The following is a 14,423-nucleotide window of genomic DNA, read 5'->3' as shown; positions in this document are numbered from 1 at the left end:
AGGGAAAAAACAAAACATAGCATAAGGGTTATTTAAAATTTGATTTAAAATATATGGTATGTTTATTGATTGAACACCTACTACAGGTCAGAAGAGAAGGCTAGGGATATAAAAATATAAAAAAGAGAGTCCAAATCACAGAAGAGCTTACAAGATTATAATAGTTACAAAGTATAACTCAGAAGAGGTATTGGCTGGGAATAGTGTCTACTGAAAGTAAGCCCTATGAGGGCAGAGACCCTTATGTATCTTGTTCTTTAATTCATTGTCAACACGATAACAGTGCCTGGCACATAGTAGGTATTCAGTAAACATTTCTTTAGTGAATGATGAATGCTAAAGATATCATCAGAAAATTATTTACTCAGTAATTTAAAATAGAATATAATTCCTAGTTAAAACAAGATTATTTTTAGGAGGAAAATGAAGGGAAATGAACAACTTAATGTTTTGGAAGATGTCTTTCAACAGGTGGCAGAACATGTCAGGTTTGAGTTTTTCACTACTTTCTCTGACTGAGTGAATAGTTCTGGGTATGTGTACCTCCCATTCGGAGCAAGAATTACTGGAATGTTTTTCAGTCAGTCTTGTATCCGTTGTGGTTCCAGGTCTAGAAAACTCTGTGAGCCAACCTGCCCAGGTGAGATCTCTGTAGAGGAATTTAGGTGCTAGGTATGCATCAAGCCCCTGATTCTATAAGTTTTTTGAAAAATAAGTTTCCATAGCCAGTCTACTGGCAGCCATGAGCACACAATAGTATTTTGTTTTGTTTAGTTGAGGGTTCGTGGTTCACGTAACTTTCGAGCTCTACCAGAATTGGATCAGGTCTTTACACATCTTTGAAACTACCCCAGCACATAGTATGCCCGTGTGAAATAACAAACTCATAGAAACCACCACATTCTTTTGAAATAACTCCAGCCTATTGTTTGAAAGTTAGTCTTGGTTTCCGTTCTCCCACCTTGAAACCAGATTGAAAGTGGATTCAATCAGAAAGGACTCAGAGACCCACTCTGCAGGCAGGGCAGGATGTCACTTAGAACTGTCCCAGCTGATCCAGTTGGCCTGCTGACCTTGGCAGAACTAAGCGGGGACAGGGGGGTCCAGTGCCAAACAAGGAGGAACCGGGTTGCATACCACCCACGCCCAAACCTCTCTCTGACATTTCCACGGGCTTTGAGCCAGCTCTCCCCCTGGGTTTCATCTCATGTTTGTAGGAATACAAAGGAACACTGAACCTTCCAGTTAATACAACACCCCGCCCCCAGCTCCCCCTTCCTAGAGGGGATAACAGTTCTGTTGACCATTATAATGCATTTTCTGTCTCCCAGCAATCCCCACAGTCATTAATTTCTGCGGCTGACGTCAGGAAAGAGGATTATGTGTGTGTCTGAAACTGTTCCCAAAGTGCTCATTAGTCATAGATAATTGAAAAACTGGTAGGGGAAGATTTGGTGTAATAGAACCCCCGCCTGTGAAGAGCGCCTGTAACCACCGGCTAATTGTAGGCCCCAGCTTGTGACCCTCACGCCAACTCTGCCCATCAGAATGGAAACCAGTGGACAAAAGCCCAAGAGCCCTCAGAGCAGTTGCTTTTCTACACTCCAAGGTGAGAGTGTGTTCACAGGAACAGAAGCCAACCAGATCAAGAAAATAAGTGAACTCTCTTTGGGCCTCTCCCCTGCCTTCAGGCTGAGGAGCAGGGTTTGGCAAAGGCTTGTGACATTCTCCTTACTTTAATTTTGCTTTTATTTTAACCTAACTAGTTTCTTTTGATCACAAAAGGAATACAAGGCCAATGTACAGAAGAAGCACAAATGACAGAGAAGAGCACCCTGCCCTGGATCCCATTCCCCGCTGTAACAATATTCTGCGTATTTTTCTAGGACTTCTCTGAAAGCGTATGTGCTTACATTTCTGTGTCCTCTAACAAAATTCACAAATGGGATCATGCTCTTAATGCTACTCTGCATCTTGCCATTTTCACTTAGTTTATTTTGGACTCCCTTCCAAATCCATACTTTAATTCTTCCTCATTCATTTTAATGGCTATGAAGGATTCTGCTGAATACATGTGCCCTAATTTATTCACCCTGCACAGATTTAAGGGGGAAAACACCTTCAAAAATATTACACAAGAAGCACATGTTCAAGGTAGAACAATTAGAAAGTATAGGTTGGGGACTTCCGTGGTGGCACAGTGGGTAGGAATCCACCTGCCAATGTCGGGGACATGGGTTCGAGCCCTGGTCTGGGAAGATCCCACATGCCGCAGAGCAACTAAGCCTGTGCACACAACTACTGAGCCTGCGCTCTAGAGCCCGCGAGCCACAACTACTGAAGCCTATGCGACTAGAGCCCGTGCTCTGCAACAAGAGAAGCCACAACAATGAGAAGCCTGCGCACCGCAACGAAGAGTAGCCCCCGCTCACTGCAACTAGAGAAAGCCCACGTGTAGCAATGAAGACCCAACACAGCCAAAAATAAATAAATAAATTTATTTTTTTAAAAAAAAAGAAAGTATAGGTTAGTAGCAAGAAAAAAAATCATAATTTCACTATCCAGAGAAAACCTGTTCTCTGTATTTTTTCCCTGGGACTGTGTTTTTACAAATAAGTGCATCTACATCTTTGTTGTTGTTCTTAAAAAGAAGTCATCTCCGGGTCTTCCCTGGTGGTCCAGTGGTTAAGACTTCGCCTTCCAATGCGGGGGAGGGGGTGGGGGTGGTGGGGTGGTGTGCAGGTTCGATCCGTGATCAGAGAGCTAAGACCCCACATGCCTCGGGGCCAAAAAACCAAAACATAAAACAGAAGCAATATTGTAACAAATTCAATAAAGACTTTAAAAAAATGGTCCACGTCAAAAAATCTTTAAAAAAAGGAAGTCACCTCTACATAATGTTTCACAGCCTGCATTTTTCAGTTGGCTCTGTTGTTTTAAAAATAAAAATGATTTCCTTTTCTCGCCTTTCTCGCTGCAGGCTTATCTTCTTAAATGATAAACAAAGAGCTCAAAGCTGTTGGTCATCAGGCTACGTGGCCTTAGTTGGCCCCGCCTGAGGTCCCCTGCTGCCTCTCTTGTCCAGGAGGCCACAGGTCTCCTATCCTCCCTGGTGCCCTTTTTGCAAACATACGAACGCCTCAAACACTGTGCCCCTTGGGGCTCCCTGCGGTGAACGCGCTTTTCACTCTAATGGCATCCATCTCCCCGAGCGCTGAAACCAGCAATCTGCCACCTGTCTTTCCAGACCAGGCTCAAATGTCCCCTTCATCTTGATTTCCTGCTCTCCCCCGGGCCACCCTCACCGTCCCTCCTCGGTGCTCTGGGATCACCATGCACATTCCCCTTTGAGAGCGTTTCATCTACGGTCTGAAGAGCCTTGGTTTACACAGACCACTGTGTGAGCCTTCTGAGGTCAGAAGCTCCTCTTTCCCTCGTTCGCCAGCACCTAGATCTGGGCACAGGGTAATCGAAAATATCTGGGGCCATCCTCATTACCACTGTTCTTGAAATGTTTGCTAAAATGCGTGAATAAATGGTTGAACGAAGAAGGGAAGAGACTGAAAATGCTGAGGCTGTGAAGTTCTCATTAAGTCTGGGAAAACCGATGCTGTGATTAATTTAATTTTATGGTGAAAGAAGAGCGAAAGGAGGATTATTTCCGGAAAAGTTGTCAAGACACACTAAAGCCTGCTCTGACAGCTCTTCTGGTCCCCAGTGCACTTCTGGCTGATAAAGTGTGATTTCCTGGGATGAATTCTCAGAGATTCCCGCCTGTTTCTATCATCCTCTCTTATGCCAAGCTGTTTCCCTTCGGGCTCTAGCTAAACAAAGCTTCTTCCTGCTTGGGGTCCAGATAGATGGTTCCTGAATGCTGTGGTTCCAGTTCACAAGAGGGTGTTAATCTTTGTGCATATTTATTTTTGTTCCTAGATGACTGGATTGAGGAGAAAGCCTGGCTTACTGCCCTAGGTCGGGTTCTTTGGAAGCAGATGCTGAGACAGATTTGGGGGTATAAGATGGTCATTAGGGGTTGCCACCTGTGAAAGGAAGGGGGCTGGAGTAGGATTGGGCGGAGGGAGAATTCAAATGTGATGAAGTCCCACGAGACCTTGGCCGACCTGGCAGAGTATTCTGGAGTGAGTGGTGCCCATCAGAGCCCTCTGATCCCACTCTGCTAAGTCTCTAGGTGTGGCCACCCTGGGAAAGGCATCACCTCATCAAGGTGATCTCGAGGAGCTGGCACCTGTCTGCTGACAGCTGGCAGCTGACCTGACTGCCCACCGGGCAGCAGGTCCATCCTTAATGGGGATCCAGGTGGTGATGGCTCCCTATCTACCATACTCCCCATATCCAAGCAACCACCGCGACCTGCCATTTCTGTTTTTTTTTTTTTTTTTTAACATCTTTACTGGAGTATAATTGCTTTACATTGTTGTGTTAGTTTCTGCTGTATAACAAAGTGAATCAGCTATACGTATACATATATCTCCATATCCCCTCCCTCTTGCGTCTCCCTCCCACCCTCCCTATCCCACCCCTCTAGGTGGTCACAAAGCACCGAGCTGATCTCCCTGTGCTATGTGGCTGCTTCCCACTAGCTATCTACCTTATGTTTGGTAGTGTATATATGTCCACGCCACTCTCTCACTTTGTCCCAGCTTACCCTTCCCCCTCCCCGTGTCCTCAAGTCCATTCTCTACGTCTGAGTCTTTATTCCTGTCCTGCCCCTGTGTTCTTCAGAACCTTTTTTTTTTTTTTTTTAGATTCCACATATATGTGTTAGCATACAGTATTTGTTTTTCCCTTTCTGACTTACTTCACTCTGTATGACAGACCCTAGGTCCATCCGACCTGCCATTTCTTGCTCCACAAAATCTCTCCTATCTGCCTCTGTTTCTGCATCTCACTTGCCAATAACGTTAACAAATGCCCTTCTCTTTTCTCTGGTTACTGAGATAGCTTCACCACTGCTTTTCCTTACTCCGTTCTGTCCTCTGCTACAGTGCTGCCAGAGAGACCTTTAAAAAGATACAAATCCATGTCTGTGAGTCTGGGTAGTATATTCAATATCTTGTAATAAACGATAATGGAAAAGAGTGGAAAAAAAGAATCTAGATATATACATATATGTATCACCAAATAACTTTGCTCTGCACCTGAAACTAACACGATATTGTAAATCAACTCTACTTCAAAAAAAGAAAAAAAAAAGATGCAAATCCAGTCACCTCACTCCCTGGCTTAATGCTCTTTCAGAAGCTTACAGTGATCTTTGTGATAAATTCAAACACCTTAGTCTGGATTTCCCTACTTTTCTCTCCAACCGTATAGGCCTCCTCCACCCCATGCTGGGCCCCACCCCAGTTTATGTGCCAGTTCAGTCAGCCCGGTTGGCCATCTCCCTTCTTTCTTGGCCTTTGCTCAAGATGCTGCCTCTGCTGGGAAATCTACCTGTGCTCCTCCAGCATGTAATTTGAACCCAGATCTTATGGCTGCAAGCCCAGGCCTCTCTCTACACTTGGCCAGCCAAGGCTTCTTTCTAGATGACTGTCCAAAAAGCTTGGAAGTGTACCCCACCCTGCTAATCCTTTTTCTCTTCTGAACCTTTTTTTTTCAGTGAAAATGACAGCCTTTATGTTTGTGAGGATTGGGGATGAAGATGGAATAGAAGTTTCCATTTTGACCTTCCTGTGAAAATTCACCCTTAAAAAAAAAAGAATCTGAATGTAGTGGGCAGGATTTCTAAATGGTGCCACTTTTTAAACATACATAATGTTTGTGCTACAAATACATCTCTTGATTCCTTCATTCACTCAGAAGCTGCACCAGAATGTAAATGTAAAGAATAAGAGCACAGGTTTGGTATCCATTAGAGTGGAATCCATGCCCTGTGCTCCAACACTTTAAGTGACTTTCCCCATCCATCTGTGCAATGGGGACAGATTAGAATAGTACCTACGTAGGGTATGTTCCCATAGGGTTATTGCGACAGTAAAGTGAGAAAATGCATGACATGTCCTTAGCACGGTCCCCAGCATAGAAGTGCTCAGTGAATGGGAATGCTGCCTTGTATGTGCTAGCTAGTAGACATAGTGACATGATTGAGACAGTGTCCAGAGCCAGACTGTCCACAGCTAAGGGTGCTGCTCTCCTCCAGGTTTCTGCTGGTTGTGCTTGCAAAGCAGACAGACTAGAGGCTCTCTGTGCTCTCCACCTCATCATTTGAGCATCTGGACCTTATCCTCCAGTCCAGTGCTGTCCAATAGAAATATAATAGAAGCCAATATGTAATTTAAAATTTTCCAGTAGCCACATTAAAGTAAAAAGACATAAGTGAAATTAATTTTAATATCTCATTTAACCTAATATATCCAAAATATCATTTCAATATAAATTGATCTAAAAACTATTAATAAGATATTGTATATTCATTTTCTCATGTGAAATCTTTGACATCTGATGTGTATTTTCCACTTAGAACCTCTCAATTCAGACTCTCAATTTTCACTGTAAATATTTGACTTAGATTTCTTAAATTAACGTTGAAAAGGTAGATTTGCACGCCCAAGTTGTTCCAAATGTACTCAAAAGTTTTTCAGTAACTGAACTATCAGTTTTGAAATTGAGCTGGAAATGAATTCAAATGAAATTAATTTAGCACCTTGGTTACTCCGGCCACATTTCAAATGTTCAATCCACATGTGCCTAGTGACTCCCATGTTGGACAGTGGCACTCTAAGAAGCCATGCAGCGGGTTCAGTCTTCTGCTGCTGCTTTTTCTTAGCTAAACTTTTTCCAAATTGGATAGAATTTGATAAATGGATAAAAATGGAGGAGCTTTGCAGAGGAGCTTTGTTTTCAGTTAGGGGAGGTCATGAGCCATTTGCCCTCTGCCTCCCTTACTAACCCCCCCCCCCCCCCCCGCTGCCCCTCCACCCGCAGAAGTCCTGCAGCACCTCGCCGCATCCCTGGAACTCCATGGAACAATTAACAAGTGGTAGGAATCTTAGCACTGAGCAAATGGCACACATTCAGAATCTTGGACCCTTGGAGCTCAGAGGGATCTTAGCATATATAGAGGTCCAGCCCTACCCTTCTTACAGTGCAGAAATACTTATGATAAGTTCCTTGGCTGGGGTGGGTGGAGGGCGTGACTCAGCCCCTGCTGAACACCTGGGAACAGATGGATCCCTTCATTCTCTTCTGACTTACATGGTTCTCTGTGTCCTGATCTCATCTCCCTAACTAGGTTGGAGGCAAGGAGCGCCTCTTACAGTGACACAGCGCCCACACAGCACAAGACAATCAATAAATTCTTAACTGAAGGCCTGACTGACTGCAGGAATTCAAGGTCACCCGAAATATCAGGGTCACTGCATTACACAACTCCGAAGAACACCATTCAAATTGTATTCTGTGGTTGTGCAAGTAGCAGCCTTGTAAAGTTTGCAGAGTTTAGACTGGGCTCTCTTTTCCAGCTGAGAGAAACTTCTAAGAAATTCTTTGTTGAAACAAAATAATTCCCTCCCTTATCTTCTGATAGGAAGCAACTACATAAGTAAATTTTCTCAACTTCTTTAGGAATATACGTTAATCAGGGAGTGTGTATGGATGTGTGAATATGTGTGCATGCGTGTGTGTGTGTGTGTGTGTGTGTGTGTGTGTGAGGTATGCTGGTAGAGCTGCTGTGTTTGGAAGCTCATTTGGAACAGTTTGACCATTTCAACCTAGGCTCCAAGAGGCCAATGTATTTGTAGCTTTTGGAATTTCTCATGAATGGAATCTTTCTCTGATTTGAAAGATGCCGTAGAGCTCTTGGCTTTGTAAAGCACCCCAGAGCATGACCTATGGGAACCAAGGACATATACCTAAGTCACCAAATGAGTATAGGGACTCTTTGCAGCTGCATGGTTTCCATCTTCATGAAGCTGAGAAAAGGCAGAGGAGAGGGGAGCGGGCAGAGAGGTTCTCTTAAGAAAGCCCTCTGTTTGCTTTTGTGTTTTTCAAACTGACAGGTGTTTATTTTTTCTTCTGTCTACCCAGGAAACCAAGTGCTGCCTCCTGGAACTTCTCTTGGAAATGGGCTCACACCAGAGGCAGCAAAGGACCTTGGCCTTCCTGCTGGAATTGCAGTGGCAGCTTCACTAATTGATGCCCATGCAGGAGGACTAGGTAATCTCGTACTCCATGTCACTACCAACACTGTGTTCAAACTCTCCTCAGAATCAAAGACACTCCTTTTCTGTTTTTAAACCAAAGACTGAGAGCTGGTGATTCAAGATACAGTAAAGAAAAACCTTTAACAGTTAGGCATGTGGGTAGAATTATAGAACTTTTCATCAATTATAGGATTCATTTATAATTTTATTAGTTTCTCCATAAAATAATAGAAAAAATGATGTGAATAAATATCTGGGCGGTTCTTTCCTTTACCGAAAATTTGATAAAGATACATTAACTTCCAACTAGCGTGGATGATGATGGTGTATTAACTTGTACTTCCTTTTTTTTTTTTTTTTTTTTTTTGCGGTACGTGGGCCTCTCACTGCTGTGGCCTCTCCCATTGCGGAGCACAGGCTCTGGACGCGCAGGCTCAGCGGCCGTGGCTCACGGGCCCAGCCGCTCCGCGGCATGTGGGATCTTCCCGGACCGGGGCACGAACCCGTGTCCCCTGCATTGGCAGGCGGACTCTCAACCACTGAGCCACCAGGGAAGCCCCTATACTGCTTTTTTCTACAGATACTCCGAAACCCTTACAATTCTAATTTTATTTTCATATTATATTTGGCTTATATGCTATGTCCAATTACTTGGGTATATCCCTGATTTCATCTTCTAAATAAGTCTCCAACCTGGCATTCTTGTGTTCATTTATTCATTCATCAAAGACCCACTGAACACTTAGTATGTCCCAGGCATGGGGCTGGGGGACAGTGAAGTTAATTTAAAAAAAAATAAACAAACAAAATCTCATCCCCAAATGGAAGACAGACAATGAGGCAAGGTTTACAGTAAAGTGTGATAACTCTGTCCTCTTCTTTATCCTTATTGCAGTTTTTTGGCAGGGAGGGAGGCATTGTTCAGATCCTCAATATTTTTCACTTCAACTATAGCCAAATCTTTTTTTCCTAGCCTTTCTTTCTAAGAGTGTTTCTTTTTAAATTATGGTTCAAACTTCATGAGATCAATTTAGTAGATCATGACCATTGGATTTTCAGAATAGAATGGACCGACCAGAGTAGAAAATCTCAGAGTATGTCTAGCACAGTAAGGGTAAGCACTTTTTTGTGGAACTTATGTTTCCACTTCCATTTTATGTGTCTGTGCATGTGTATACTGGGCCATGATGAACGTGAATTTCTTACCATGGCTTACAGTCCAAAAAACTTTGAAAGGTTTTTTAGTCCCTACTTCATATTACAGACAAGAGTTATCTATTTAAATGCTTTCATCAAGCTGCATTCCCAGAGCTCTGTCCATGCATATTCACCTCCATGTCTTTGCACGTGTGTTTCTCTGCCTAGGATGACTGGTCCTCCCCTTTGCCCACTTGCTAACTTCTACTCTAAGTTGAAGACCCATCTTAGATGCTTTCTCCTCTGTGTAGCTTTCCATGGAAGACACTTCCATTTATGTTGAAACTCTCTAAGCTGTCCTCCTTTCAGCACTTTTACCTACCCCTATGGAAGAAATGACTGTGTTGTAATTGCTCTTTTATCTGCTTGTCTTTTCCACCAGACTATAAGTTCCTTGAAGACAGGGGCATTGTATTACTCATCTTGTGTAACCTGTGCTGAGCTATGTCTGGTTCTTATAGGTGCTTGATAACTTTATTAAATGAATAAAGTCACATTAAGGCAAGAATAAGATAAAATAGCCCTACCCTGTAGAGTGAAAGTTAATCTGTTTCCTTATACAGCAGATTATTAAGCAGTGGCTAGTTCTTCTGCATGGTCTCTGGATTTTCAGAGCAGGATAGCTCTCATCCATCTACAAACATGTTCGTCTTATTCATCTTTATGTGTTCAGGATCTAAGACAGTGCCTGAGAAGTAGTAACCAGCCAGTAATGCATGTGGGTTGGAAAATACTGCTTATAGACAAAGGTATTTCTTTCCCTTTTCAGTGTGGACAGTGTCTGCTTTTGATTGGAATGTCATGATTTTGGTTTTTAAGAACAGGTACAAAGAGAATTTGTGGTCTAGACAGACATGGAGTGTTCCTGTCTCCTAGTAATCCTGACCTCCCATAACCTGCCTGAGGCCCGGGAAGCTTCCTCCATCATGCTTTTCCACTTATCCCTGGGCCAGCAGTCTCTGTCATCTACCTGCACCCAGGGGACAGGCACTAGGCTTGGACCACCACATGCTGAAAGTAAGCAGGCTGCACCTTGGGAACTTTCAGGACTCTGGTTCCCTTGTCAGTTTCCCAGACCTCCCTAAGGAACAAACCGAAACACACCTTCTCACTTCTGCCCAGGACTCGCTGCATCCTCTAGGAGGGGAGACTGTGTCCTTACAGGTGCCTGGTACTTGAAGACACTCAGAGTTGTAAGTTGAACCGCACTGAAAGGAATCCAGGCCATGAAACGACCCCCCTCTTTTCCTAAATCAGAGATGGTCAATGGCAGAAATTTTTACCCTTAGAAGCTTTGGCTGAGATTTTTTTTTTTCCCTTTAAAACACAAATGCACGAGACTTTCCTGGTGGCACCGTGCTTAGGAGTCCACCTGCCGATGCAGGGGACACGAGTTCGATCCCTGGTCCGGGAAGATCCCACATGCCTCAGAGCAACTAAGCCTGTGCGCCACAACTACTGAGCCCGCGTGCCACAACTACTGAAGCCCGTGCACCTAGAGCCTGAGCTCAGCAACAAGAGAAGCCACTGCAATGAGAAGCCCGTGCACTGCAACAAAGAGTAGCCCCCGCTTGCCACAACTAGAGAAAGCCCGCACACAGCAACGAAGACCCAATGCAGCCAAAAATAAATAAATAAATAAATAAAAACAAAACAAAACACAAATGCACTTATGTTAGTGAGTTTCCCTTGTGTTTTCCAAAAGTAAGTTCTTTAAGTGGAAAGATAGCCTAGGACCTTGGCTTCTCAAAGGGCTGAGCCTAGGGGCCAGCAGTGGCTGGGGAGGGCCCAGGCAGGCGACAGTAAATACCTACTTAGCAACTTTGACCAAGTTTTATCCTTCTTATACCTCCGTCTCTCCCCTTCACCTTACAGCCAGTTTAGGGTTAGGATGTCTGGGAAAAAGAGGAGGCCTGGGAGCAAATATTCCCTCTTGTTTCCCATGCCACCTATGCCCCTTTCAGAATGTAGAAGAGAAGAGAGTCCTGAAAATCTTAAAAAGGTCATCCGCCCATTCCAGCCGTGCAGTTACTAAAGATAGCTACTGAATGTGTGTAAACATGGTGGTTACTGGTCTAGGCACTGGAGATTATAGCAGTGAACCGAGCAGCCAAAGCCCCACACCTTTTGGAGAGAAAATTCTCATACTCTCCTGGCCTGCATGTTTGTAACTTAATAGTATCGGTTTGAGACAACTAACCCCTGAGACATATCATGATGCTGTAATAAGGGGTCTGAACATGGAATCTGAAGATCTGGATTTAAATTCTTACTCTCTCTACCTGTGTACCTTGGGCCAAATATCATACCTCTTCACACTTCCGAATTTCCCCTTCTGCCATACAAGACAGTGATGCCCTCCTCACAGACGTGTTATGATATAAACAGGTAAAGCAGCTGACGTAGCATCTGGCACATAGTGGGCACGCAATAATGAGGTATCTTTCTTCAATTTTTCTCACTCTGGAGTGACAATACCTGGCACAAAGTAGGAGCTTTATAAATGGAAGTTCCCTGAGTTACTATCCAGGAGAACTGTCTTCCCTTTGCATAGGCAGTCGGAGAAGAACCCCAGGCTTCTGGACTTTATCTGCCGTCCATGGATCTGCCCTAAACTTCCTTCCCCGATACTCTTTTACAGAACACAGGATTCACTGCTTTAAGATTCTGTACAGATTGTGGTCAGAAACAACCTCATGATCTGGTTAGATGAACTCCATGCTACGAGATTGTCAAGTGTCAGGTTAAGAATCTGGCTTTGGAATTGGATGCCATCCAGGCCTCGCACAGACAAGCCGCTGACAATCACAGCCCCTTCAAGTGCTGACCTGGTGTGACCTACCCTGGACCCCACATTCTGACTGTTACAGGGGTCAGCATTCTGCTTTGGAGAAAGACTCCTGGACTCTCAGTCTCCAGGGAAGCCTGGAACGGGAGGATAAAGATCAAAGAAGCGAGTGGAACTCAACTCATGATTTTTCCAGTTCTGGAAAAAGAGGAGGAAGCACTTGGTGGGAATAAAAATCAAAGATAAGAGAACATTTTGTACTTAAGGTGCTGGTTAGTAAGTTCTCCAGTGGATAGCCAGAAGATGGGAGGAGCTGTGTTTGCCCTTTGTGGGGGTGGTTCTCTCCAGGGCTCCGGCCGCTGCTCTCTTCCTAGCTTGTAAAAATAGTGGTAACTTTGTTCCAGGTCTTTTCTTGGCTCCAGCAGCCCAGCTGTCCTGAACTGGCAGTAACAACCTGATTTCTGTCTCAGGCCCTCCCTCCTAGTTGTTCTTCTTTATCAGACCAGCTTCTGATTCTCCATCACATCCTGAAGCCGGGCTGTCTCCTCCAGGAGCCTTCCCTGACTCCCCCAAGCTGACTTAAACCCTCCTTCCTCTCGCTCCCATGATGCCTGGGACTTGCCTTGTTTACAGTACACGTCACCCAGGTTTATGTGCGCAACTTTGTCTCATTTACAAGTTTGTGAACTCTTCGAGAGTGAGCCCCGTGCCATTTCATTCTTATATCCCAGCAACCAGCACAGTGTTTTGCGTGTGACACGTGCATATTTAGTGAATGAGTGAATGAATGGCATCCCCTGCGTGAGGGATGGATATTCAACTGAGAAGTAGAGTAACCTCTCGTTACAGAGGCGGCTGCCCTGTACATTAGGTGTACCTGGCTCAGTTCTCCATGAAGCGAAAGAGTTGTTCTGAGCGCTCCCTGATCCAGTCCTGGGTGTCTGGAAACTCGTGTCCTTTGTGCTCCCATCACGTTAGCAGGTGTTGGCCAAGAGCAAGCGTTGTGCCTAGGTTTAGCATCACTCTGATTCCAGATACTGGGTTCTTTGCCAGATGTTGATTTGGCTTAAATTGCTCATCTGAGTTTCAGAATCAAACCAAATTGAGGATTTTGAATTTCTCCCTCCCCTCCCTTGCCCTCCTCTCTCCTCTTCCTTCCTTCCTTATAGCAGAAAAATTGGTTTAGCCCGTCTTGCAAAAGGAGCTTCTGGTTCATGCCCTCTTAGAGCAACACATAGTTAATTCCAGTGAGCAATAAACCTTGCCAACTTTTCATCTCACCATTGTCAGTGCTCTAGAAGCAACACTGATTCTCAAAGCAACTTTATACATACTATTATTTTGTTCCATTCGTTAAATGAAATAATGAGGCTCACAAAGACTACCTCACTGACCCAAAGTCACACGATTAGTAAGCGGTAAATGCATGATTAAACCCACACTGTCTGATTCCAGAGCTCACACTTCTAATCACTATGCCTGATGGAATGCGTATTGGTTACAGTGTGCTCCAGTCTACTCTTGAATTTGACACTTAAAGTAGCATTTGAGCGAGTAACAAGTATTAAAAAAAGGAAGTCTTTCAATAAATATTTATTGATGACCCACTTTACTAGTTGATGAGAGTATAAGGTGAATATGAGAGAGAACTGGACTTGTGGGAACTTGTAGTCTAGTAGAGAAAACAAACATTAAGTAAACAATGCAATTATATGTTCGAAGTATATAAGGCTTTGGAAAAATATGGAATGGGCCCAGAATTGAGACTTGAAGAATTATAAAAGGATTCCTAGAGGAAGTGATGTCTGTAATGTAACTGCAACATTTCCTGCCCTATTATTGCTTCCTGGTAAAATGGAATTCATTTACTTGTTGTAACTCTCCAACTTCAGTTAGGCTTTATTCCTAATAATAATAATAACAATATCACTAATAAAACAAGAATCACTACCCTTATTGGTACTACCTTTCGTGTGCCAAGTACTCTGCTGGACACTTCCTATACTTTATCTCTTGCTTCTCATGATGATCCTACAAGGCAGAGGTTATTTCCCATTCTGTACGTGAGGAAGCTCCATCATGTAGCTAGTATCGTGGCAAGATTTGAACCTGAGTCTGACTTCAGAGCTCTTGTTCTTTTTCTTTGTACCAGTGGTTCTCACCCAGGCGGGATTTTAACTCCCCATCCACAGGACATTTGACGCTATCTGGAGACATTTCTGTGATTGTCATTTGGAAAGGGGAACTGGTATGGCATGTGGTGGGCAGAGGCTAGG

At 44.0% G+C, this 14,423-nt stretch overlaps 1 protein-coding gene across 3 annotated transcripts in view; it reads left to right on the top strand.

Annotated features, from left to right (window-relative positions):
• The window catches only part of FGGY (FGGY carbohydrate kinase domain containing), a 421,541-nt gene that overhangs the window by 205,146 nt on the left and 201,972 nt on the right, over positions 1 to 14,423 (top strand). For all 3 annotated transcript variants that reach the window (XM_082669259.1, XM_082669261.1, XM_082669262.1), the window contains one exon: positions 8,047 to 8,175. In XM_082669259.1, coding sequence (XP_082525385.1) covers positions 8,047 to 8,175 — 129 coding nt within the window. The remainder of the gene's footprint in view (positions 1 to 8,046; positions 8,176 to 14,423) is intronic.

The sequence above is a fragment of the Grampus griseus genome (assembly GCF_964374135.1).
Source record: "Grampus griseus genome assembly, chromosome: 1".
Taxonomy (NCBI): domain Eukaryota; kingdom Metazoa; phylum Chordata; class Mammalia; order Artiodactyla; family Delphinidae; genus Grampus; species Grampus griseus.
This window is presented reverse-complemented; position numbering and strand designations above follow the sequence as displayed.